This window comes from Pinus tabuliformis, chromosome J (genome assembly GCF_031772625.1).
Source record: "Pinus tabuliformis cultivar Carrire ecotype Pingquan chromosome J, CPIR1, whole genome shotgun sequence".
In the NCBI taxonomy this organism is placed as follows: Eukaryota; Viridiplantae; Streptophyta; class Pinopsida; order Pinales; family Pinaceae; genus Pinus; species Pinus tabuliformis.
This window is the reverse complement of record NC_142295.1, coordinates 1,490,151,073-1,490,177,811: the sequence shown is the minus strand read 5'-3', so window position 1 is coordinate 1,490,177,811 and position 26,739 is coordinate 1,490,151,073. Positions and strand designations below refer to the sequence as shown.

The 26,739-nt window shown below is 35.8% G+C and overlaps 1 protein-coding gene across 4 annotated transcripts in view; it reads right to left on the bottom strand.

Moving 5' to 3' along the window:
• Positions 1–26,739, bottom strand: part of LOC149233052 (amino-terminal region of chorein) — a 159,296-nt gene that overhangs the window by 14,012 nt on the left and 118,545 nt on the right. For all 4 annotated transcript variants that reach the window (XM_089379666.1, XM_089379664.1, XM_089379663.1 and 1 more), the window contains one exon: positions 22,864–22,949. In XM_089379666.1, coding sequence (XP_089235792.1) covers positions 22,864–22,949 — 86 coding nt within the window. The remainder of the gene's footprint in view (positions 1–22,863; positions 22,950–26,739) is intronic.

Sequence of the window (26,739 nt, the reverse complement as noted above, 5' to 3'; positions counted from 1 at the left end):
CAATTCAACCTCCTCACTCCTAGCCCTATACGGCCCACACATTGGGAGAATATCTCAGCTCCACCTAGGCAGTGTGGCCTGAAAAGCCCATTGCACAACCCTTGCCTTCAAATGTATTCCTAGCTGATGATTTGTAAGCAAGTTATTTCCCTTATGTTTGGGATGAGAATCCAATTAGCCCTATTAGGTGCTTCCAACCCCAAGGGGAAGGACAGTTCCTTGGAAGGCACATCAATTCACGGGGGCATATGACAAAGATGGGCATGGAACCGGCGAGACTTCAAAGAAGATGACATTTTCACGATACCAACTGAATGAGGTCCAACATCTTGAGTGTAATAATTTGAAGATGGAGCAATCATGAGGGCCTATGTTACCCCTTTCCTCATCCTATTTTACCACCCCTCTAATGTGTCTTTAACTTCAATGATTTTCTTTCCTTTCTTGCATACCTTGGGTAACCAACTTGCTTGATGCTTTCGAATACCCCTTAAAGATATATCACTTTATTGCTCATCGGGGTTGTGACATTCATAAGTTCATTATCTTTGGATAGAACATGATATGCTAGGAACTAGGTTATGGCTAATGAAGCAGGTAGAACTCAAGCTAGGTTTTGGTCTATGTTACCGGATCCGGCACAGGAAACGGGCAGCCTTTACAGGATACGGATCCCGCTGGTGGCTGCCGGAAGCAGTGATAGGGTAGCCGCAAAAGTTAAAAAAAGCAGAAATTTTTTAGGTTAACTTTCATATATCGCTTTAGGTTTAAATATTGTAATTTGTGGTCCCCATATATATTAAAGCATTTTCTTTGTCGGGACTCTGCTTTGCTTTGTCCGCTATTCCTTTGTCGCCATTCAGCAGTCGGCCCCTCCTGCACAGTATTCGTTCCGGGTTAAGCGCCGGCCCCTCCTGCACACGCTTTTTAAGTTTTTTGTTGCGGGCTTACCGCCGGACCCACTGCACGCAGCACACAGCACCGTTCACTGGTCAGGCTGCTGGCACCGTTCACCGTTCACGCCCGCACAAACCAAGGGTTTAACAGGTAATTAAACTTTTAATATTTATTTCAATAGTTTTATAGTGTAAGCGTTGTAGTTCACTGTTATATTAATATATTAACAGGGACTGTGTGGTTCACTGTTATATTAATATATGACAACGTTATGGTTAATATATGTTATAATTAATATATTCATATATTAATATATGCACCGTTAATCATATATTAAAATTTAATATGTAACATATATTATATATGTTATATTCTAAGTTGCACGAAACGGGGAAACGGGTACGAGTTTCCAAAACGGGAAGCGATACGAAACGCGACCTCCCCAAATTTTGGAAACGGGGAAACGCGAATATATATATATATATATATATATATATATAGAAAATATTTAAATATATATATATGTGTGTGTGTGTGTGCAATCATAAAGCATAAATGATACATTATAATTTATTACACTTAAACATTAAGATTTAATTTACATCACATTTACTCATGAATGATCACATAATGAAAACAAAAATATCGGAATATCCAAAAGCAACCTTTATTAGATATCCAAATCTCAAAATCAGCCTTTATTTATATTAATATATGAGGCTGCAAGTACAATAAAAACTATAAGGCTGCAAGAGAGAGATCCAAATCAGGATTTTCTACATCCACATCCCATTCTTTAGAAGGACCATTGTTGTATTGGGAGTCTCCTCCTACATAGTCGAACGACCTTAGTGCTCTTGATTAAATACACGTTTCATACCCTAGTACCCTACATGATCTTGATTATTGGGAGTTTCCCCTGCATAGAGGGCTTGGTTTTCTTGATTAAATACAAGTTCCATACCCTAGTACATGATAAAATCCAATGGAAACATTGCAATCCCCCCAATCCTGAAATCTTGAAAAACAAATAAGTCTGCTGGATTTTGAGTGAGATCTAAAATTCTTCTTTCTCCATATGAAATCCAATGAGGGCGAAACCACTCTCAAACATCCCGAGTCATTTCATGGTAATGTTAAAAATTTAAGTAAAAGGATGAAAATGAAAAATAAAGGAGAATATCACTTTTACTTTAAGAATTTAACATTACCATGAACTGCATATCAACACTAGGGCAAAAATTCACTTTTATAACTTTAGACACCCATCTAGAAAATTAAAAAACAAATTTGAAAAAAAAAACCTAAAAAAACCACAATTCAATTGGGAAACGCGGGTTGTACGGCTGGGAAATGCGTTTCCGGCCGTACTGCCACGTTTTGGTTTTGGGAAACGTGGCAGTACGGCCGGAAACGCGTTTTCTGGCCATACCAAACGCGTTTCCGCGTTTCGTCCCAGTTTCCAGCCGGAAACGCGCCCCCCCCCCCCCCCCCCCCCCACGTTTCCTGCAACATAGGTTATATTTAATATATTCATATACTAAAATTTAATATGTAATATATGTTATATCTAATATATTCATATATTAAAATTCAATATTTAATATATGTTATAAACTTATATTAATATATTCATATATTAAAATTTAATATTTAATATATGTTATAAACTTATGTTATATGTTATATGTTTATGTTATATTTATAAATAGGCTCATTGCCATACATTGAATAGTCTGTGGTCCAGTTTTTATATACTGTGATTATAAATTTATAAGGCAGCAGGAATAGTATTGATTAAAAAAATTACCTTTAGTAGCACAATTGTCACAGCCATATATCCCTGTCATTAGCACATGAGTAGCTCTGCCATACATAATTACATAATTGTCATATAGTGTAGTCAGTACTGTATAAAAATTTACTATTTTAGTATTTAGTATTTACTATTTAGTTTTAGTTTTAGTATTTATAAATTTAATTTTTTTTAATGTATTTACAATTTAATTTTTAATTGTTTATTGATAATCTATTATAATTTGACTTTTATATGCAGTTGCAAGTAACCAATAGAGTCTATACCATTATCATAATGGAACCATCACAAGATTCACAACATGAGCATAGTGAAGGGGAAATCATCAAAACAGACCCAAAATCTCCTCTATGGCAGTATGTGGAGATTATTGGAAAAAATCCTGGAGGTGGTTCATTTAAATGGAAGTGCAATGAATGCCAAGATATAAAAAATGGCTCATATACTAGAGTGAAGGCCCATCTCACCGGTCAAACTAACACAGGAGTGCAAGTATGCACCGGACCAAAAGATGCAAATGGCAAACCTGGCCAAGGTTTGAGTCCTGGAAAAATGAAATTTTATGCATCTTTGCAAGAAGCTGCTGATAAGAAACTTGCTAAGGGAAAACACCCTGTGCAAAGTTCTACAACTAGGTCTCCATTGCCATCTAAGCCTGCTGCTACATCTAATAAAAGGGCCACTCTAGGCCCTCTTGAAGCGTGTTTCAATAATCAAGGTAGAGACATCGCTAATGAACATGTAGCTCGTTGCATCTATGCAAATGGGCTAGCATTCAATTTGGTGCGTTCCCCTTACTGGCAACAAATGATTAAGGCGGTTAATGAAGCGCCAAAAGGGTACAAAAGCCCTGGATATGAAAAGGTCCGCACTACCTTGTTGGCATCAGAGAGACAATCCGTGGATAGACAGCTACAGGCAATCCGGGATACATGGGCAGAAACAGGGGTGTCCATCATTTTTGATGGATGGAGAGACCAAAGAAACCGCCCATTAATTAATGTTGTTGCAGTATGCCCTCAAGGGGCAATGTTTTTGAAGGCTGTTGATTGCAGTGGAATAGAGAAAGATGCATCTTTCATATCCACAATTCTTATTGATGCAATAGAAAGTGTGGGGCCACATAATGTTGTCCAAGTCATTACGGACAACGCACAAGTTTGTAAAGCTGCAGGTTTGATTGTGGAGGGTCGATATGATCACATATTTTGGACTCCATGTGCAGTCCATTAATTGAACCTTATGCTTGCCAAGATTGGTGAGATTGAATGGATTAATGAAATATATGTAGCATCAAAAGAAATCAAAATGTTCATAACAAATCATTCAATGTCCCAAGCCATTTATCGGGGTTTTGCAAAGTTGGAGCTACTAAAGGTAATTTTTTTAATCAATACTATTTGTATTAGAAATTCTTATTTTTAATTACAAATTTATATATGGTTTCTCATTTGAGATTTGGCCTTTTGAAACTTGTAGGTTGTTGAAACTCGTTTTGCCTCCCACACTCTTGTCATAAAGAGACTTGTGGAGGTGAGACAAGCACTACAAGCAATGGTCATTGACCCTCTTTGGGAATCATGGAGGACTTCCACTTCTGATAGAGAGCAAAAAATCAAGTCCATCATTCTTGATGATGCATGGTGGGACAAGGTTCAATATCATCTACGGTTCACTGAACCAATCTTGACCTTGATCAGGGCATTTGATACAAATACACCTTGCTTGGGGGAAGTTTATGAAAACATTGATAGTATGTTGGAGAGGATAAGGGAAATTATCAGGGCAAGTGAAAATGACCCTCATGAAACATTCTATTATTTAGTGAAGGACATAGTTACAGAAAGGTGGAACAAAATGACCACGCCATTACACCTTCTGGCATATGCATTGCACCCTAAATACTATCATTCTAAAATTTTGTCTTTACTTGGTAGAACAACACCAAACAAAGATATTGAAGTGGTACAAGGATACAAGACAGCCTTGAAGAAAATTTATAGAGATATGGGAGTTGCAGTGGAAGTCCGCCAAGAATTTGGAGGGTTTGTACAGTCAACTGGTAGCTTTTCAGATCCAATAGCTATGGATGATCGAGGACATCTTGATCCTATTACTTGGTGGGGTTTCCATGGTGGGGATAGCATTCATCTCTCTACTCTAGCCACTAGGTTGTTATCACAAGTTGCTAGTTCCTCATCAGCTGAGAGGAATTGGAGTACATATGGCTTCATCCATTCAGTGAAGCGAAACAGGTTGGGAGCGGCAAAGGCTGAGGACCTTGTTTATGTTCATTCCAACCTCCGTCTTCTATCACATGTTGAACCAGAGTATAAAAAGGGTCCGAGCAGGATGTGGGATGTGGAGCCTGAGATCTCTGACTTGAACCTGACACTGAATGCCATGACTCACCTCAACCTACTTGAGGATATTGTTCCACCACCAGTCCAGCCTACTGATGCAACTTCCTACATTCCTGGACCCCCATCATCTATTTACTATTATCACTCATGATATTATGAATCATGATCCTTTTTGTTACTTTGTATGAGGGACAATGCACCATTTCAATGTTTTAATCTTCATATTTATGATTTTATCATTCAATGTTCTAAAAATGTTTGATGGTTTCATGGAGTATTTGATTTTTTAGCTTTAAGGTGTTTTTTAAAATTTTAAATATATATATATATATATATATTGTACGTGACGTATCCTTGTCGTATCCGGATCTTAGATTTTCAAATAACTAGCGGATCCGGATCCGGATCCGTATCAGTATCTGAATCCTGGTAACTTAGGTTTTGGTACACACACTTTAATTTTTCCTAGCCATCTTTTGCATTTTTACAATTTCTTTCATATGTGGCTATATATTCTTTTATCTTTCTTTTAGCTACATCAACCTCTTAAGGGAAAAGGTTTCCAGGCCTCTACTCAAAGATGAGGATAAGTGGTAAGAATTACTAGTGACGAATGACAATCAACCCAAAGAATGGAAGTGGACACAACAAACTAATGGAATGTGATGAAAATGGGTACCTTGGACACTCTATATCAATCAATCCCTCCTATATGTGCCCTCCCATATAGTGGAAAGGAAAGACCTCAATGAAGGTCACATTGCACTAGGAGCACAGGGGATAATCTCCCAAGTAAAGTGTGGGAACAAGTATACAATCAAGAGCAATCAATCATCCAGCTAAACTCAAGGTTCATATTAGAAAGCCCTTAATATTAAATGAAAGAACATGGTTACATAAATGGTTAGTGTACCTTGTAATAGATGACCCATCTTCCACCAATAAGAATGCTAGTTGGAAGAGAGCATTAACTAAACATATGTAGAGATCTTTGAAGCATAACTATACAAGGATCATCATAGGGTTTCTAGTTGTCATGTTGATCAATTACGAGAAACATTTTCTCCTAAGGGTTATCCATTTGGGTGTGGCAACAAGAACCCTGCTTGACAGGCGTGCTTACCTCGTAGATTGACATGTGTCACCTTAGAGATGGAGCACTTCACATGCGGACCTATCCAGTGATTAGTTAGAATGCTAAAGATAGTTGTCTATGTGTCACGAACCAATCTAGTATGGTCACCAATATCAAAAAATTTTGGAATAATATAGAGATATTCATATTGAAAAATGTATGAACGATGAATAAATATGATGGGGTGATAGAATATAATGAAGACCCCATACAAATACCTAGGCATGTGCCTTTTGATTAAGAGACATGTTCTGTCATAAAGTGTCTCTTCATTAATTATTTATTATTTATTTACATTTATATTTAAAAATTTTGTTTATCACATTTCCTTCCCATTTGGAAATGTTTTGTTCTCAAAGCATATTTATGGAATGGCTTTATGTCTTTGTTCTAGCTTGTAATGTCTTTGCATGATTTTTTTTCTTGATGCTGTCAAGGTTTCAATCTATAAAAGTATATGACCGTCGTAATTTGATCGTTTGTACAACATGGCACTTAAATGATACCCAAGACAAATTTTTACTCTGAGACTCAATGATATTGATATCAATATTCTTTGAAAGATAGGTTAATTGTTTCTATCTTGAATGATGTTGATACATTGATTGGTTAGTATACCCACTCTTGTGGTTAGGATTTTGATAAGGTGTCTCTGTAGCACGACTTCCCCATATTGTACTTGTACTATTTTCTTGATTTACTTTTGGTGTTTTATCTTCCTCATGCACCCGTGTTGGCTGGTTAATAGTTGAATTTTTATTAGTAAATACACTTGGAATTTTCATTATTTGTACTTCAACATTTGAACGTCTTTACTTCAATTGAATTTGCACTTTCTTGAGTTGTGATGTTTATCGGGTCTATATTTGTTTCTCTCCACGTCTTAGATTTTTTATCTGAATACTTTGTTGTTTCCTTCTTGATAAGTCGTTCTAATCTGTTCCAACAACCTTTGATTAAGGTTCATTAAGTGAAAATTTCCTCCATCTTTTTTTTAGGTTCTTCTTGAATTCTTTCTTGAGATTTTCCTTCTCTTGTTCTAATCTTTTATATGTTATGAATAAAATATATATAAATTAATACAAATAATGTAAACAATAATAATAATAAATAACAATCAATTAACTAGTAATTAGTTAATGAAGAGGTATGTCCCTAAGGACATGATCGTTGATGAAGAGGTATCTGCGTAGGGTATATAAGCAGGCCCTCACCTCATTTGTAATCATCTCATCAATTCTTTATATAATATTCAATATACAATTACTTGTCCTACAATGGATGTCCTAGTCTTCGAAGTATTCTGAAAATGATTGTTGCATATACGAACTTTGTTCATTACATTGGTATCGGAGCCACGTTGTCTGATAACTAGGACTGTGGCCATCAAATAATCGTCAAGTTCCTTGTCGTTTCAATCAAGGCTTTTAGCCAGAGCAGTTGGAGGTTCTCCATTTTCAAGTTTCATCCTCAGGCCTTTGGCCATTTAAAAAAGAAGAAAGTAAATATATATATATATATATATATATAATTCATAAAATAAAATAAAAAATCATTTCAAAAAATTGTATAAAAAAAATTTTAAAAATTAAAGAAAAAAAATCATATAAAAATATAATTCAAATAAAAAAACTACTTACCTGGTTGCGTCTGACCCGTTGCTTCCACCTACGTCGTGGACCGTGGACTGAGCAAACCAAGCCGCAGCAGCCACCATCCTACTCGCAACCCGTTGCACCCAAAAAAGCAGTCAACCACCATCCTCTGACTTCCACTGCGACCACTCCTCTACACTAGCCGCTACCTTCGTCTCTGTCGCCTTCCTCACAATGGTCACAAACGTCGCTACCATTGTCTCTGTCGCCTTCCTCACAGTGGTCACAAACACTGCCACCAGTGCATCCACTAACATAGTCGGCACAAGCATTGTAGTTGTGTGCCAGGTTGTTCTCGACCACTCTTCTACCACCGCACAATCCACAATTATAGTTTCCATAAGTCAATCCAAGCAAGTCGTACAGTAGTATTTGTACACAGATCACAAGTCACGATTTAAATTGTCGTATACATCACTATTTAAATTGTCATACATAATTTCGATGTTAAAAAAACCTTACATCGTACAGTGGTCAAATTAACTAACCCCCTCCACCATCAGTACGTCGCTGCAATCCGTACAGTTTCCTATTGATATATCATTGTTTGTTGGAATTTAGAAGCAATCCAAAAATTCAAATCGTCTTGCAAAATTTTATTGTCTATCCTTTAGTTTTTGCATGCCCATTCATCCAATGGTCATGACCAATGAAGGAGAAATTTATTGGACTATTATAACGTTATAAGCGACTAGGTTTTGAAGTTATATTAAAATAAAGGTTAAGCACACTAGTTAAACTGATATAAATTATCAAGTCATTCAAATGTGCACTTAAAAGAAAAAGGAAGGTTATAAAGTTTAAGAAAAAGAGGGGTCTATTCCAGTGAAAGTACTTAAAAGATTATTTTATAAAAAGAAATATTATTTAAAAAGAGTTACCTTTAAAACCCTAAATTCACTGGAAGAAAAAAAATAGTCTAATTCGAAAATAAAGGAAGATTTCCAGAAAATTCATATAATTGTGCTTCAGGCTACTTAAAGTAAAAGGGACTCTTGCAGAAAAGGATGTTACTATATCTATCTCGCCCGCTAAAAATAAAAATTATATAAATCCTAAAATCGCAAACCAATTAGTGATCCTTGAGTCAAATATAATCGAAAAAACAGACTTTTTGGACAAAAACAAAACAAAATAACTGATTTACAGTTAAACATTGGGGATTATACATTTATGTCGCAAATCTTTGTTCAATCCCTAAGGAATGATCAAGGTGACATTATTTTGGGATCACCCTGGATGGAAACACTAGGATCTTTTATCCTGAATACGAAAAAGAAGTTTTTGACATTTTCCTATAGGAAGAAAAAAATAACATTACAAGACATTACATTGAAGCCAAATTCAATGATGCCAAAAGACATACAAGATATCTCAAAAGTAATTCTTAAAGAAAATCAAAAAGCGATACAAAATATGAAAATGGAAGTTGACAAAGTCACTGCTGACAAGAATGAAGAAGTTTTTCGGCTTAAGGACCACAGTGAAAAATTATTGACTCAAGTTAAAAAGCTTAAGAAGGACAAGAAGTCATTGGAAAACAAGGTACAACAACTTATCGAGAAGGAAGCATCGAATGTAGAAATTCAAGTTGAAGAAAAAGCAATGAATACCAATACAATGAATATCACAACTCAAGAAGATGATAAGCCAGTTGAAGAAAAAACACACTCAGACGTTGCAGTTTAGACAACGAAAATTCTAATTGAAGATTTTGTAACCAACTCAACAACATCAGAACCTGAAGTAAATCAAAACATTGCCACACACATGATAAAGGAAAGACAAACCAAAAGAACTCCTTATCTACACCTGAATCACAGAACAGACATCTCAGAAAACCTACGAGTTTGTATCACTTGGAACAAAAAGAACAGAGTTATGTTCCAAAGAAAACTGATGTTTGCACCATCCAATCTAACAATAACAATTCATTACAAGTTTCCAGTGATCAGAAGGTTCCACAGAAGAATAATCTAGGATGTTCAGATCTCTTCTCAGTTCGACAATTTTACTTATCACTCAAAAGATCGTATCGTCTTGTATCAATGAAGATGAAAGTTCTAAGAAAAGAAGATATTCGAAACAAGAAAAGAGATCCAGCCCTTTCATCAGTAATTTTTTAGGACAAAGATTTTAAGGCAATCTTATGAATAAAATATATATAAATTAATACAAATAATGTAAACAATAATAATTAATTAACTAGTAATTAGTTAATGAAGAGGTATGTCCCTAAGAACATGACCGTTGGTGAAGAGGTATCTGCCTAGGGTATATAAGCAGGCCCTCACCTCATTTGTAATCATCTATTCAATTCTTTTATATAATATTCAATATACGATTACTTTTCCTACAATGGATGTCCTTGTCTTCGAAGTATTCTGGAGATTATTGACGCGTATACGAACTTTGTTCGTTACAGACAAGCTGTTCTAATTTGTTATCCAACAACTCCTTATGATTCTTAGGCTTCATAATATGCATAAGTAGGTTTCGATTATGATTTTTTAGGCATGAAAGTTCTTCATTTTCTAATCTGTCAATTTTTTTTAATGTCTAAATTATCAAGTTTCTCATCTTTTAACTTCCTACTTTGTTCCAATAACCTTTGATTAAGGTTCATTAAGTGAGAATTTCCTCCATATTTTTTTATAGGTTCTTGAATTATTTCTTGAGATCTTCCTTCTCTTGTTCTAATCTTTTATTACACTGCTTCATAAACTTTGCCTTCTTGACTTGTGCAAGTAAATTTTCCTTGTGGTCTTTTAAGCAAGAAATATATTTGTTCTTATATGTTACTTCCTTGCCAAACATATGCTTGAGATATTTATATTTCTACTATGATACTTTCTTGTTTTGTTGAAGTTTGGCTATTTTGTCTACTAAATTTTTTATATGTAGGTTCTCTTTATCTCGTAATTGCAACTTTTGGGTACATTGAAATGTGGCATCTTCTAAGTGCGATATTTGGTGCCTTGCAAGTTGAATTCCAATTTTTTTAATTCTTGAGCTACGTTTTTATTCTTATAAAAGTCACATTCGCTTAAAGTGACCATCCTTCTGTTGATTTTGTAGCCTCAGAAGGTCTTCCGCATTGGCTTGGTGTCTTAGAATGTTGAAGATATGTGATTGCCTCTTTAGGTGCTTGGTTGGTGGAGTAAGTGATTTTATGATTTCTTTCCTAAGGTTAACTTAGGAAAAGTACAATAAGTAATTTAATTAATTATTATTGGCTATTAGGCCAAAGTTCAAAGAATAAATAATTAAATTATTGAAGTGACTTAGATATAATCTCAACCGTTGATCTCAAGTGAGGCTTAGGATTTAATCTTAGCCATTGATCACTTAGGAGACTAGGGTTAGGGATTTTGGCTAAATGAAATTATAAAATACGCCTAATGAAGAGGTCAAATTACATTATGTTGAGGAAGTGATTTTCTTAATAGTGAGTGTCTCGATTCAACTGAGGAGAATAATGAGAAATTGTTGAGAGGATTTCATGAAGAAATTAAAGGAAGCTGAATTGGAAAAAGGAGAGGCTGAGTACAGCAGCCAAGTGGCCAATTTTGGAGGTCAAATTACCCAGAGAGGCTGAGTTGCATAGGTGCACAAGTCGTACAACAAGTTTGAGGGTGTGATCAGGGTGAGGAGGCCGAGCAACTCTAGAGGAAGCCAAGAAGTTACTAGAACTGATTTCCAACCGACAGGTTGAATTTCAAGAGGCTGATTTCCTTGGGGGCCAAGTTACAGGTTTTCATACAACTGAAAATTTGTCCGTGTATTTTCTCTATGGGTCTAACCCAAAATTTTCCAGAGTTTAATAAAGTGAAGGAAGATTGATATTGGGTGAATTTGATGTTGTTATATGTCTGGTTTCTCATGATAATTTCCACTCCAATTTAATTATCAGAGTTAATATACAAATGTGTTTGTTTTATAATCAAATTCAGAAAATATTTGAGATAAATATTTTCTGGTTTTCAAAAAAATCAGATCTAGTATAAAAGAATTAGCATTGTATCAAAGCTCCAAAAACTCCGAAGAAATGAGGTTAGTGGCATACAGGGTTTGACAACAAAATTTTACTTTGAGAGTTTTGTGGGTAATGTTGATCTGTTAATGTAATGAACAAAGTTTGTATACTCAGAGGAATGCTCTGATACCAATGTAACGAACAAAGTTCGTAAACTCAAAAGTTAAATACTCCAAAAGACTTGGAATATGAAGATCTCCATTGAAGATACAAGAATATATATTAAAATGTATGAATGAGAATGGCGATTACAAATGAGGGTGAGGGTCTCTTTATATACCCTAGGTAGGTACCTCTTCACCAACGGTCATGTCCTTAGGGACATATCTCTTCATTAACTAATTACTAGTTAATTAATCATTATTTATTATAATTATTGTTTACATCATTTGTATTATTTTATATATATGTTATTCATAACAATACCTTCATCTTCAAAAAGCTTTGCCCTCAAAGCTTATCGCTAACAAGGCGTGTCATCTGTTTCTTTGTCTTGTAAACTATTCGCATCTTTCAGTATTCTTCGAGTTGTCATCTTCGTTGACACAAGATGATAAGATCCTTGGAGTGATAAATAAAATTGCCGAACTGAGAAGGGATTTGACCATCCTAAGTTAATCTTTTGTGGAATCTTGCGGTGACTGGAAACTTGTGATGAATTGTTATCACATGAGTGGATTGTACAAACTTCAGTATTCCTTGGAACATAAGTTTGTTGTTTATGTTTTGAGTGATATTGGTACGTAGATTGATTGAAAAGTCTGCTCTTATGATTCAGATGTCGATAAGGAGTTCTTTTGTTTTGACTTTCTCTTATCATGTGTGTGGCAATTTCCTGATTTACTTCAGATATTGATGTTGTTGAATTGGTTATAAAATCTTCTGTATGAACTACAACATCTAAATATACTTTTCCTTCAATTGGTTTGTCATTTTCTTCAGTTGTGATATTGATTGGATCGTCGTTCGTATCTTTTTCTTCAACTTTGAGTGAGTAGACTCTGATTATGATTTTTGAGACGTAAGAGTTCCTCATTTTCAGAGTCGACTTTACTTTGGTATTCAAACTTCTCATTTTTTAAACACTTAATTTGTTCTAATATTTTTTATCAAGGTTCTTTAAGCGTAAATTTTCCTCTTTTTTCTCTGATAAACTTTTGTCAAAACTTTCATTTTCTTGTTCTAACTTGTGCTTCTTAGTTTTACAGTTTTTTACTTGTGCAAGTAGTTTTTGGATATGATCTTTTAAATGAGAATTTTCTTTGTTTTTTATTGGATATGACCTCCTCAAGCTTTTTTGCTTCTCCGATATTGTTTTTTATTCTTTTGAGGTATCAATTTCATAACATCTTTAAAGTCTTTTGATGAGGACATTATCAATTATGACTTCATTGTCATGTCTCGAAATGTGATGATTTTTCCCTTGTAAAAAAACATCAAAAAAATTCTCTATGTTTAACATGAACGCACCTAATTCTTTAAACCAAGGTTGACCATCAGCCTCTATATCATACATGTTTACAATATGAAATTGAGATATGTACTCATAATGATCTACTGTTATTTGTAAATCATTAATTTCATATTTTTTTCCAAAAATATTTGTTGTTTCACCTACATTGGCATCTGAAATTAATAGTCGATTTGCCAGATTAATATTTATGTAATTTTCGTCGTTTCTTGTGCTAATAGCGATATTAATTTTTTTCTCTTGGATAGTTCCTCTTAATGTAATTAACTCGTGATGTGTGATTAAAATACCCTTATAGGAAAATCGTCCTTCATTTCTTAATTAACTCCATTCTATTTTTTGTCATTTGTCCTTCTTATTTCAACCTTTTTTTTAATATGATCTTTTGAATAGCTTTTATCTTATAAAGTTGGTTAAGCCTTCAATTAACTTTTAACTCTCTTTCTTTTTTTAATTACTTTTTAATTTTTATTTCTTTATCTTTTATCTTTTTGTGGGTATCTCCTACTCCACAATCCTAATAATTAAAACTTATCATATAACTTATTTTCCACTTGAACGATATTCCCTTTTTATTATTATATAATAATTTTTCTTTTTTGTTTTCCTTTTGTATTGTAATGAAAAATACTTCAAATATTGTCTTTATTAATCGTGTCTCCTAACAAATATTGTCTACGATATGTAGCCTTCACTCTTATGAATACGGAATTTACAAAATAATTACAAGAATTTGTTTATGATGGTGGCTTATCAAATGTGATCCACGGATATTGTGAAGGGGTGCGACTCAACCTTTGTGTCTGTTAATATGGCACCATTGACGGATGATTAGACCGCAAAAATCGTCGAGATGCTAGGCTTAAAAGGTAACAGAGAAGTTCGTTTCAAAATATCGCTTCTGCCACAGAATTTTATTTTATTTTGTTGGTTCACTCTTGTTGCAATTGAGCATACAGTAGATCGAAACAACATATGGAGTAATATTTTTTTGGTTTGCGGGGCTATGGTTTTGTTGCGGACTATCGGAGGATAGGGTGTTGCAGTTTAGTGGCTTTGGACAGTCGGACTGTGAATATTGGGTGGCAACGAAAAACAGAAATGGCACCTCAGTGTTAGCTCGGTGTCCTATAGCTAGGCCTCTGTGCAGCAGGGTTGTCAGCGCTTTTTATATTTTTTTAATATAAACTTTTGTTTTTTTAATTTTTTTTAAATATATTTTTTTATATAAATTCTATATTATTTTTTTTCTATATTTATTTTTATATATAATTTTTCACCTTTTTATTTATTTATTTTTTATATCCTTTTTCTATAAACAACAACAACCAACCAAAAAGAAAAATTCTAATTATTAATTTTTTTCCTCTTTTTTATGACTTCCTTTTTTTATAATTAAATTCTCTCTTTTTTTTCTTAATGGCCAAAGGCCTGATAGCAGAATGGAGAACCTCCCAATACTTCTATGGCTAAAAGCCTGAATTCCAATGGCAACGAAATTGACGAAGGGTTGATAGCCAAAGGTCAGATTACACTGACTCTGTGCAGTACTTGAGCGGCCAGAGGATCAAACAACTCTGATACCAATGTAACGAACAAAGTTTGTATACTCAGAGGAATACTCTGATACCAATGAAACGAACAAGATTCGTAAACTCAAAAGTTAAATACTCCAAAAGACTTGGAATATGAAGATCTCCATTGAAGATACAAGAATATATATTAAAATGTATGACTGAGAATGATGATTACAAACGAGGGTGAGTGCCTGCTTATATACCCTAGACAGGTAACTCTTCACCAACAGTCATGTCCTTAGGGACATATCTTTCATAACTAATTACTAGTTAATTAATCATTATTTATTATTATTATTGTTTACATTATTTGTATTATTTTATATATTTTTTATTCATAACAGGTAATATGGCATCATCAAGTCAAAGGTATGAAAACAAGTTGGAGGGGGTCGTAAACTTTAGTCCATGGAAGGAGTCGAACACCATTGTTTCAATGGAAAACATATTTTGGGAAATTGCAAGCTAAGAGATTCAGATGCTACCGAAGCAGACGAACATAAGACCAAAGATATAAAAGACAAGGGCATCATTTTGGATGGTGTGAAGGATCACATAACCCCTCACACAACAAAGAAGGATTTAACCTATAAAATGTGGACAGTCTTGACAAAGTTGTACCAAAGTGACAACCAAAACAGAAAGATGGTGCTATGGGAGAAGTTGAATAGTATTATGATGAACAAATTTGAGATTGTAGCCTCATACTTGACAAGGATTCAACAGGGTCATGATGAACTTTTAGTTGTTGGGGAAGAGGTGGATGAGATCAAGCTTGTAAAAGTAGCACTAGAAGGGTGTACCAAGCGGTGGGCCACATTTGTGACAGGTGTTTTGGCCAGAGATAAGCTTCATGATTGGGCCAGATTATGGGACGACTTCACCGAAAAGGAGATTTGGAGGAAACCACAATTGGTGGACAACACAAAGTTGGAGATGTGCAGAACCTTGCTCTTGTTGTGCAAGCAAAGAAGGGCAAGGGTAAAGCTAAGCAAAACCAGAGTGGAGCAGCACCTTCACAAGGGAATAAAGACATGAGCAAAGTGAAGTGCTTTGCATGTCATAGTTGCATCTGCACAAATGGATGAGTTGGCGGAAAAATTCAAGAAGGAATTTTCTCTAGTATCCTATCTTTTTAGCACCATTATAAGAGGGGTGTGGTTTGTGGACGATCTCATGATATCTTCACCAGTGTGGCCAAGGAGCACAGATATCCACATGTGGAGCTTGGTGACAACACCAGGTAGACGTAGGGAGTCCTATGGAGGTCAAGAAGGTAATGTATGTACCTAGGTTAGAAAATAATTTACTCTAAGTTTTGACCATGAAGGAAAAAGGACCTGGGATCAGTTTCATGGGAGATGAGGTAGTTGTCCAGCTGAAAGGGGTAGATCCTAGCATGAGGCCAGTTATAGGCAACAAGGAGACTGGCCCAAGGTTACTTGGGAGCAGAGCGAAAACGGGGAATGCGAGGGGGAGCGACATTTTCATAAGCTCCCGGTTTGGGAGCAATTCTGAGAGCGTTTTTTATATAATATATATATAATTTTTTTTATATATTTTGATGCATATATGTCAACAAAAGCATGTAGAATGATGAATTAGATATAAAAAACATAGAATGAACCATATAACAACAATCATCTAGAAGTTATAATCTTCATCAACCACGTCCACAAGTTGGTAACATAGTAACATACAACATATTGAGCCTCAATATTCATCCATCTTAAAGTTTCAATCTTTCAAAATTCAATATATAACATTTATCATCATTGATTACCAAAGTTGTACTTGTAAGCTAAGTGTAACCATTACAACAAATAATATCTAACATGAAATGAAATGTTATAAAATGAAATGAAATGAAACAACTTTCAACTTTCATGAAGCATCATATTCATATTCATTACTAATGAGTTATAATTGCCAACTTCAAACTTCAATTGTCATATATTGTTTACAAACCATATCATAATAAATATGAAAGAGTCAATAGTTATAAAAATTATTAGAAACTAGAAAAGACAAGTAAATCTATTATCTTTGCTAATGCTTGGGCCTCTTGCCACCAAGAGAAATGTCTAATTTTTTAGTCTTGTTGGAAAATCAGGATCTTTGTCATTAATATCACCCTCTAAGCATTAATATCCAGAGGTATATTTGTCATTACCTTTGGATCTGTATAGGGATCTTTGACATAAAATCACCCTCTAAGCATTAAAATAAGATAGAAAAATTATAGCATGTCAAATCAAGATTTTGTTTGAGTGATGGGTACATTTTTAGGAGGGTCATGATAGAGGAGTTCGACAACCAATGTCACTAACATCAAGGTACACAGAGGGATTGGTGCTCTTGATTAAATACGAGTTCCATACCCTAATACATGACAAAATCCAATGGAAACATTGCAATCCCCCCAATCCTGAAATCCTAAAAAACTGATAACACTGCTGGATTTTGAATGAAATCTAAAATTCTTCTTTCTCCATATGAAATCCAATGAGGTTGGAACAACTCTCAAACATCCCGAGTCATTTCATGGTTGATCCAGGAGGATCCATCGATCCAATTGTACAGATGTTCAAAGTGTCATCATCAGAGTTCATGGGTGTCGTTCAGTGTCGTCGTCGCTTCAGTTCAGCTTCGACAGATCGACAGTATTGGTTATGATCAGGTTGTTCAGGTAATGTTCGTAGTTATGGTTTTATGGCGTTCAGCAGAGATGGTTTAGCGCCTGGTTGTCGACTTGAGTTCATCGACAGTTCCCCAGGGTTTGGTCGACGACATGTGTTTTGTCGATCGACTTTGCATGGTTTGGTGTGTTGACATCAGTGTCAGCAGTGGCATAGATTCATCGTCCGAGTTGTCGTTGCAAAGGCAGCTGGAGTTGACGATGTGCGTGGGTTGTCGTCATGGCAGAGGATCGATATCGTCGTGTGTCGATGATCGGCATGGGTTTATTGTCGTCATGTGACGAAGTCGCGAATGTCGCATTGTGACAATGTTTTACACATGGGTTTTTAAAATAAATCCTAAATCTGTGTATTAATCCTAAAGCTCTAAACCTAACCTAAAGTTCTGCAACCTATCACCAAATGCATTCAAAACCTATGCTAAACCTATCGCATACAAATCCTAAACTTATGCCTAAGAATTCTAAGAAAACCCTAATCTACACTAAACTATGTATCACATCCAAACCTAAGCTAAACCTATTGCACTCAAATCCTAATACATTAATTTATGTATTAAACTACATTACCTAGCTCAAAACCTAAGGACCAATGACCTAAACCTACATTGAAATACATTTCAAACTCATGTATTAGTCCTAACACCCTAAACTACATTCAAAACCCTATCACCTAACCCTCGGCCTGTTTCAAATGTCAAAACATTGCAATATATAACAAAATACAATTCATACCACAATCCTAAACCACGCGGGTTATAGACCGCAGTGGGACTGTAAGAAGACATGTGAACACGGAATTAAAACCGTCAGAGGTCAAGGTTAACCGCGTGGGGAATTGACCGCGTGGGGAATTGACCGCGTGCTAGACCGCAGCGGAGGTAATGGCATGTGACCATCAAATGGGAGACAATTAGTAGACCGGAACCACCAGAGGTTGGCCACAACTGTTAGTGGAAATCCGCCATGTGAACGGGGATGTTACTGCGTCGTTAGGGGATAACCGCCAGGTGTATGACAGCGGTTAGACCCCCCACTGATCACATGCGGATAGTTAAGCTATTCCCGCCCGGTTAGCAAACCGTTGGCAGTTAGCGCTAAAACCATAGTTATTTTGGATTTTTGTTTGAAAATTGGTTTTGTAATTAATTCGACCACCATGACTAGGCCTAAAGGTGGCAAAACTCAACCTATTTGAAACCCCAGAAGTCAGCCAATTCATCCTAAATGCAGTCAGAAGTGGTTTTAATGTATTTGCAGGCCTATAAAAGCAGTTTTTCCCCATTGGAGATAAAGAGGAGAGTTTTCAGCTTTTGTATGCAGGTTCTGGAGGGATAGAGGCGATTTTGTTTTTTGAGTTTCGGGAGCATCGGGAGTCGGATTTGGAAACCGTAAGCGGCGTTGGAAAGCTGGTTCAGAGAGCTATCTGATGACAGAGGTCAGAATTGCCTGTGTGCAAGTTCAGTTTGACTAAATCACTGTGTAACCGACTTCTTCTTCTCATTCCTAATAAAACGGTTGCCCATCTTGAAAGCGGACCCAGAGACGTAGTCCATCAAGGACAAACTCCGTAATCAATATCGTTGTCTGGTATATTTGTGTTTTCGCTGTTTACACTTCTGTTTTTCATCTTTCTTATGGTTTATCAGCTGTCGGAAAGTGTTCTGCTCCAGCAGTTTTCCTCGTTTTTCCGTGCTTTCAGTTTTCATTCAATTCACTAATGGCTAGTCAACTCTACATCAGAATTTAATATATGATCATATCAGATCAATGGTAATGTTAAAAATTTAAGTAAAATGATGAAAATGAAAATTAAGGAGAATGTCACTTTTACTTTAAGAATTTAACATTACCATGAATCGCATTTACCATGAATCGCATATCAATACTAGGGCCATAGGCTTGATCATTAGGTTGCCACACTCAAAACTTATTTGTTTTTTTGAAAAAAATTGCATTTGGAATATTACCACAAAAAAAAATTGCAAAAAAAACTAAACGCTCACGAAAAGGCAAGGAGTGTTTTTTTAGGGAGCGTGAGGGGTAGAGCGCTCCCCCACAACCTTGGATTGACCTATATCTATTGAGAGGACGAGCAGTGAAATCCCTAGTACATAGCAATGATAGTGACAGGAGTGAGATTTGGCACAGGAGAATGGGACATCTACACTACAAGGCTTTACAATTGTTACGGGAGATGGTCACTAGTTTTCCAGAGTTCAATATAGAGCATGATGGTGTGTGTAAGGTATGTGCACTTGGCAAGTAGGCCAAGGCAGCATTTCCTAGCAATGAGAACAAATCCAAGGGTGTGTTGGATTTGGTCCATTCCGACATCTATGCACCTATGTTAGCGGAGTCTATCTCAAGGTGCAGTGATTTTGTGACATTCATAAATGACTATTCGAGTAGGACATGGATTTACTTCCTGAAGGCCAAGGATGAGGTCTTCAGTCGATTTCAAGAGTTCAAAGCTCTTGTGGAGAACTAGACTGCGAAGAGCAAGGTCCTAAGATCAAACAGTGGGGGCGAGTATACCTCCAAAGAGTTTAATGATTTTTGCAGGGAAGCGTGAATCAAGAAAGACTTGGAAATGCCCTACAATCCACAGTAGAATGGAGTGGCATAAAGGAAGAACAAGAAAATAGTCAGAGCAGCCAAAGCCATTATCCATGATCAGGATCTACCTATGTTCTTGTGGGCAAAGGCATGTAATATGATTGTATACTTGCAGAACATGAGTCCTCAGACTCCTCACGGGGCAGTGGTGGGCATGACTCTTGAGAAGGCTTTTACAAAAGTGAAACCAGAGGTGGGTCATCTGGGCATCATTAATAGTCCATTGTATGTCCACATTCCTTTAAAGAAGAGGACTAAGCCCTCATAAGACGGGAATTTTTGTTGGATATGGTGAGACTTCAAAGGCCTACAATGTTTACATTCTAGGACGGAGGAAGATAATGGTCAAGAGGGATGTCAGATTTGAGGAGGGTAAGACCTTTAGGAGGTCACATGGGACAGATCCAATAGTGGTAGAGGATCGAGACCAAGAGGCTCTGAAGGTTGAGCAGGGACCATCAGCAGCAGCAACAGCAGGGGCACAACCTTCAAATCAAAGTGGAGGAGCTAGATGTTCCTTCGAACTCTACCAAGACAAGGTCAAGATGGCTCGAGCAAACCCTGAGGGACACAAAGGAGCAAGTAGAGGTCCCTAGAAAGGCCTTTAGGGAGAGTATACCACCTGTTAAATTTCCTAGTTAATTGGCCTTGAGAAACATAACTGATTCTGAGCCTTCTTCTTATGAGGCCAACAAATCAACAAGTTTGGAAGGATGCCATGATGGAAGAGTACAGTTCCATCATGAAGAACAATGCGTGGGAGATACTATCAAGGCCTAAAGGAAAGTTGGTGGTCACTTCTTGATGAATCTACAACATCAAACAGGCAATAGATTCCAATGACGAGAAGTACAAAGAGAGGTTCATAACGAGAGGGTTCTACCAAAAGAAGGGAGTAGACTACAAGGAGACATTTGCTCTTGTCACCAGATATGCATCTATCAAGGTCGTCATTTCTATCGCTTTAGAGATGGAATGGAGGATATATTCGACGGATGTGTGGACTCTATTGGAAATACTAAGAGGGGGGGTGAATCAATATTTCTTTTACAATTGTTCATTTATGCAAGTTAAGATCACTTAATAAAACCAGAACACAAAATGTGGAATAAACAAATAATTTATATTATCAAAAATAACGAGGACTCCAATCCTCTTTTACAAAAACAATTTGTACAATTACTCTTATAATCTCTTTAGGGCTCCAACCCTAGATGAAGACTCCAATCTTCACACCAGGCTCCAACATGATATTCCACAATGCTCCAACCTTGTGTTTACAAGGCTCCAACCCTCTGTTTCAATTCTACAAGATTGGTTCAAATACTGCTTCAGCCAAAACTTTACTGCAGTTTATTACTCTCAGATTCAGCAATCAGTACTAGGTATCCAAAAGTGTGATTACCTCCATAAGTGCAGAAATAATATTTTTAGACCAAGTTCTGACTAGGTTTGACCAAGACATTGGCCACCTCGAAATGCCACCAAAACAGAACCATATGCACATGTCCCAAAAGGGTGTCCAAATCTACAATTAGATTACAACAAAGATAAAAATAAAAAATATCAAGATTGAGAATCTTGAAAAATTTTGAAGTTACCCTTTTCAGAACTATTAAATGGGTGCCCAAAACTGTCAACTGCTTACAAAAATAAGTTTCTAATAGTCTTCATCCTCTCATGCATACTCCAAAAGGTGCATGTCAATCAAATGCATGGGGCAACCTACTAAAAATAGACTGAGGAAATTGCTAACAATAGCCACTAAATGCATTGTCCCCCATAATAAGCAAATCTCAAAATCTGAAATTTATCCCCAAAACTCATACACAATTTTAGAACAAGGTTTTGGCCAAGGTACTCACAAATAGTCAATGCAGAATCCACCTCTAATTTCCAGTAACCATCGATGTTGAATAAATAGAGGTGAACTTCGAAGAAGTCCATCCTAATCACACCATATACTCACGAACATACTGGAATTTAACACTGAATCTGCCTAGGGCAAATTCATTGTTAACATAACCTTAAAGCAATTATATTATTATTGTTATTTTACTAATTATTATTATCTCAATTATACCTTCATTAGCTACACTACAAATGCAAAGAAAAAGCAGTAGAGAAATTACCTTTCCACAAAGTACTTACATACAATAGTTTTCTTTCAAATTTATTCTAAAAATAAAATGAGTATACCAATTGTGATAAATGCATTAATATCAATGGATAGCACCAAAAGCATATCCAAGCACAAAAAGGAAACTCTTTAAGTGTAGCTTCTTTGAACAAGATAGCATTTACAGGAGATTCTAAAAGGCTTTGCAAGAGTCCTCATGGTTTAAAAAACTTTGCAAAAGAGCATAAGCAAACCTAGGATGGTGAATATAACAAATATTAAGACAAATTTAGCCTAGAAAGATATGCTAGTGATTGCTTCACTATCTTACTGCATTATTATAGGCTCCAGATACTAAAAATCAGAAATGAACAACAAAGCCTCCCTTTTATGAACCAAAAGCAGCACAAAATGTATATGTCATTGTTAATTTCACATGAAGATTCCTCAAGAGGAAATAAATAGTTAACAACTTACCAAAATTTGGGACACGCTGAGATTCACTTGGACCACGCTGCATGACAGGTTGCGCTAAGGTGCACGAAGGACGCGAAAAAGTATCACTAAATTCAAAGACCACCATTGTCAGCCACTTTAGTTAGAATGATCGTGACTACCATTATATTTGACAATGAAAACCAAAAATAAGACAAACAAGAAATATGATAATATAAACCATTCATGAAATCCTAAGCATATATAACATATTGGACAATCTATGTTGGTGCATCTTGATCGATATTACCATTATATGTTCCAAGATTAATCTCAAGCTATGATGCCACTAGATTTTAAGAAAATAAGATGTAGGGTATATAGCTAAAGTCACATTTTGAAACATGTAAGTTGGCTACATGTCACTATGTTGTATTTTTGCATGTTTGATGTTACCAATCCCATTAACTGACATTGTTAGCCCCAAGTTATTATTCACAGGCATTTTTTCATACAGTTTAACTTTTCCTGTATGACTTGATTATATGTTCGTTGGCAGTGTTGCTCAAAGTTTTCTGTTATAGTGTGATGATGTACATTATTATAAAGAGAGTTGTGAGTTAATGCAGAAGGAGATTATGAAGAGATGTCACTATGAAGTCAGGATTTTAATAAAGTTCTAATTAGTTGAATGAACGATTTTTTCTCAATTATTGTGTGTCTGACCTATGCATATAAAGAGGCCCCTTTTCCTGATTTGATTAATCCTCACTATTAGAGGCAAATTGAATGCATATTGAGTCACTACCATCTCTATTGGTCACATATATTTTCTATAGACCGAGTTTATGAGTTTTCATGATAATTCCTTCGTACTATAAATGAGGTTGTGTTTCTCATTTATTTTTTCTTGTTTATTGTGTATAAAGCTATCTTGATTAACTCTATGTCATTGTAATTGCAAACTAGCAAGTTCAAGTACATTGTTCCTTCAACATCAGAGTCAACATTGTTCCTAAGTTCAGAATTTTACAATCAAGACATACCCAATTTGGCTAGTGATAGCACTCTCAACATCTTGCACTATTGTCATGTATGGAAATTGAAAAGGGCAAATCCCATTATGTTGTGTGATTGTGATAGTCGGTGAAGACAGATCTTAGTTTTATTGGTGTTAGTAACATGGCCGAGATAGAGTGTACAATAGTTGGTAACATCAATAGTCAGACAAATAGTTGATAAGTCAATGGTCAAATAAATACTTGGTAAAATGACTAGTTCTACACTCTACTGCATGGCACTCCTAAAGTGCACATGTACCGATGAAAAATTCAAAACTAACGAAATCCTATTGCAGCAACTAGAAATTATTTTTCTAATTGTTAATTAATTTAACAATTTATCAACCAATGAAAATACCAAATAATTCACATTGCACCCTTCACAAATAAACTGCAGAAAATAATAGCATTGGAAACTGAGAAATTACAAGCACACGCACATAAAAAATTAACACAATTATTTTTGGACAAACGTCCCCGGAAAAACCCAAGTTGGGAAAATCGGTGCAGCAATTCAAGGTTTTTATTATTATGTAGCATTGAAATCTAAGTACAACCTATGAATGCCCAACTAGCAATCCAAGCTGAGAAAAATACTAGCAAAAATATTGTGAGGAATTTTCCTCACCCCCACAGGCAGTGTTGCAGGAACCGTCCCCCCCCCAGGGATCTGGAGGCAAAATCGCGCCCCGTACGGATCTGCCAATGATCCTTCGGTGGAACCGCGGATCCAAAAATCGAATCCCCGGTTCTGCCTTTTTTTGGCGATTCCTGGAAATTTGGATCCGTGGGGGCCCGATCCACGATTCCTGTTGCCTGATCCACAGATTCCGAAAGGATCGGGTGTGTATCTATGGAGGTTCGGGCATGTATCCATCGCGGTTCGCGGGCGGATCCGAGAGAAGGTGGACGGTTCACAAAATTCCGCGAGGCTTTTTTTGTTTTTTTTTCGGAAATTTTGAATTGTTATGTGAGGAACTACACTTTCCAAAGACTCCCAAGGTGCCCCTCGCTTTCTAGATGCTCCTTAATGGTAATGTTAAATTCTTAAAGTAAAAGCAACATTCTCCTTTATCTTTCATTTCCATCCATAAAGGAGAATGTTGCTTTTACTTAAATTTTTAACATTACCATGAAATGACTCAAGGTGTTTGAGAGTGGTTCCAACCTCATCAAACTTCATATGGAGAAAATAGAATTTCATATCCCATTCAAAATTCAGTAGACTTAACAGTTTTCAAGATCAATGGGATTGTGGCGTTTCATTGGATTATATCATGTATGAGGGCATGGGATTGGCATTTAATCAAGAGCACCAAGCTCTATATGTACCCAAGTGTCGGTGTTGCTGATTGTTGAACTCCTTTGTCATGGTCTTAGCAATTACTTCACTAAGTCAAAATCATTGATCAGGCATGTTATAAGGCTTGGATTAAGTTGTTTGATCAAAATTAGGCAATGTTGACTAATATCCCTATAGAATTGAAGTAGAGGCAAAGGCTAGACAAGAGAAGAGGAATCTAGATTCTAGATGGTTGATGCTGGAATAATTAATCATTGATGTACAATGGATGCCACATCTATCTTGATTTATATAAAAATATGCATGTTTTCATATCTTCTACAACCAATTTGGTATTTTGGATGTTTTTTTAATATAAATGCAAAAAATATAAATATATATATAGTAGACGTTGTTGTACCCGTTTCCTGTAGGTAGTCCTTCGCTGCAAAAACTACGCCAGGAAACCAACTCAATGAGCCTTTAGGTTCAATCTGGCCCTTAAACCAGAGGGAGCTCCCTCGGTTGTTACGAGGCCTTGTTTAACACTGTTCACCATCACTAAACAGTAGCCTATGAAGCACAATGGCCAAATTTATGATTTAGTTTGGGTGGTTGCTGATGATTGCACAATCCCTGTTCATGAATAAATACCCCTCTTACAAATTCCTTCCACAAAGTGTTAGCTATCAGCCTGACAGAATAACATGATTTATAAAGAATTTGATAGAAGAATATAAGGATATTCCTGGTAATTAAGCAGTCAAACTGAATACTTAATCAATCAAGCAAATTTGGATGCAGGTAGAAAACTTCTACAACCCAACAAAACACATTGCAGAGGATGACAAAAGGCAATAATTAGTAAATATGTAGAGGAGCTATCTCAGACAAATAGTCCAATAAACTGATCTCTTTAAATGATTATAATTTTGTAGGGGATTTTAGAAAGATTGATACTCAATCTATTCTTACCCAGAATCTTCTATGCAAACTTGAACATGTGCAGAAAGAGAGTATGAAAGTACTGGAAAAACAACAAGAAACACAAGTTCTGCCATAAACTGGAGCCGGAAGGCTTTGATTAGGAATTCTGTAATAAAAGTTTTACAAAGCTAACAGGTTCTTGGCATCAAAAGCCAACCCCTGTTTATTACAAATGATGGAATATATAGAATAAACTTCTCCTAAATTGTTACAATATTTCTGGAATAATATCCTAAACAATATACTAAAAATAAAACAATCCCTAGATATTCTGCTAGAAATTTGGAACTATTTGAAAGTATTGTGCCTTGATATCTGGAAATTAGTTGAATGACTGCTGAAAATCTACAGAATGATCCTCAATTTGTTGGTATTCTGCTGCTAGGTGTCTTCTGAATGTTGATATCTCCATGCTCTTGAAATCTAGAGTTGTTGATTCTGCCATTTGTCTTCCAATTGATAATTCTATGCCTTAAAATTTGGGGTTTGTGAAGTTGTCACTGAAGCTCTGCTTGGAAAGATTTTATGTCACTTTTTGACAATGCTTCACTAACGTCATAAAATATTTGGAATGAAATATTTTATAAA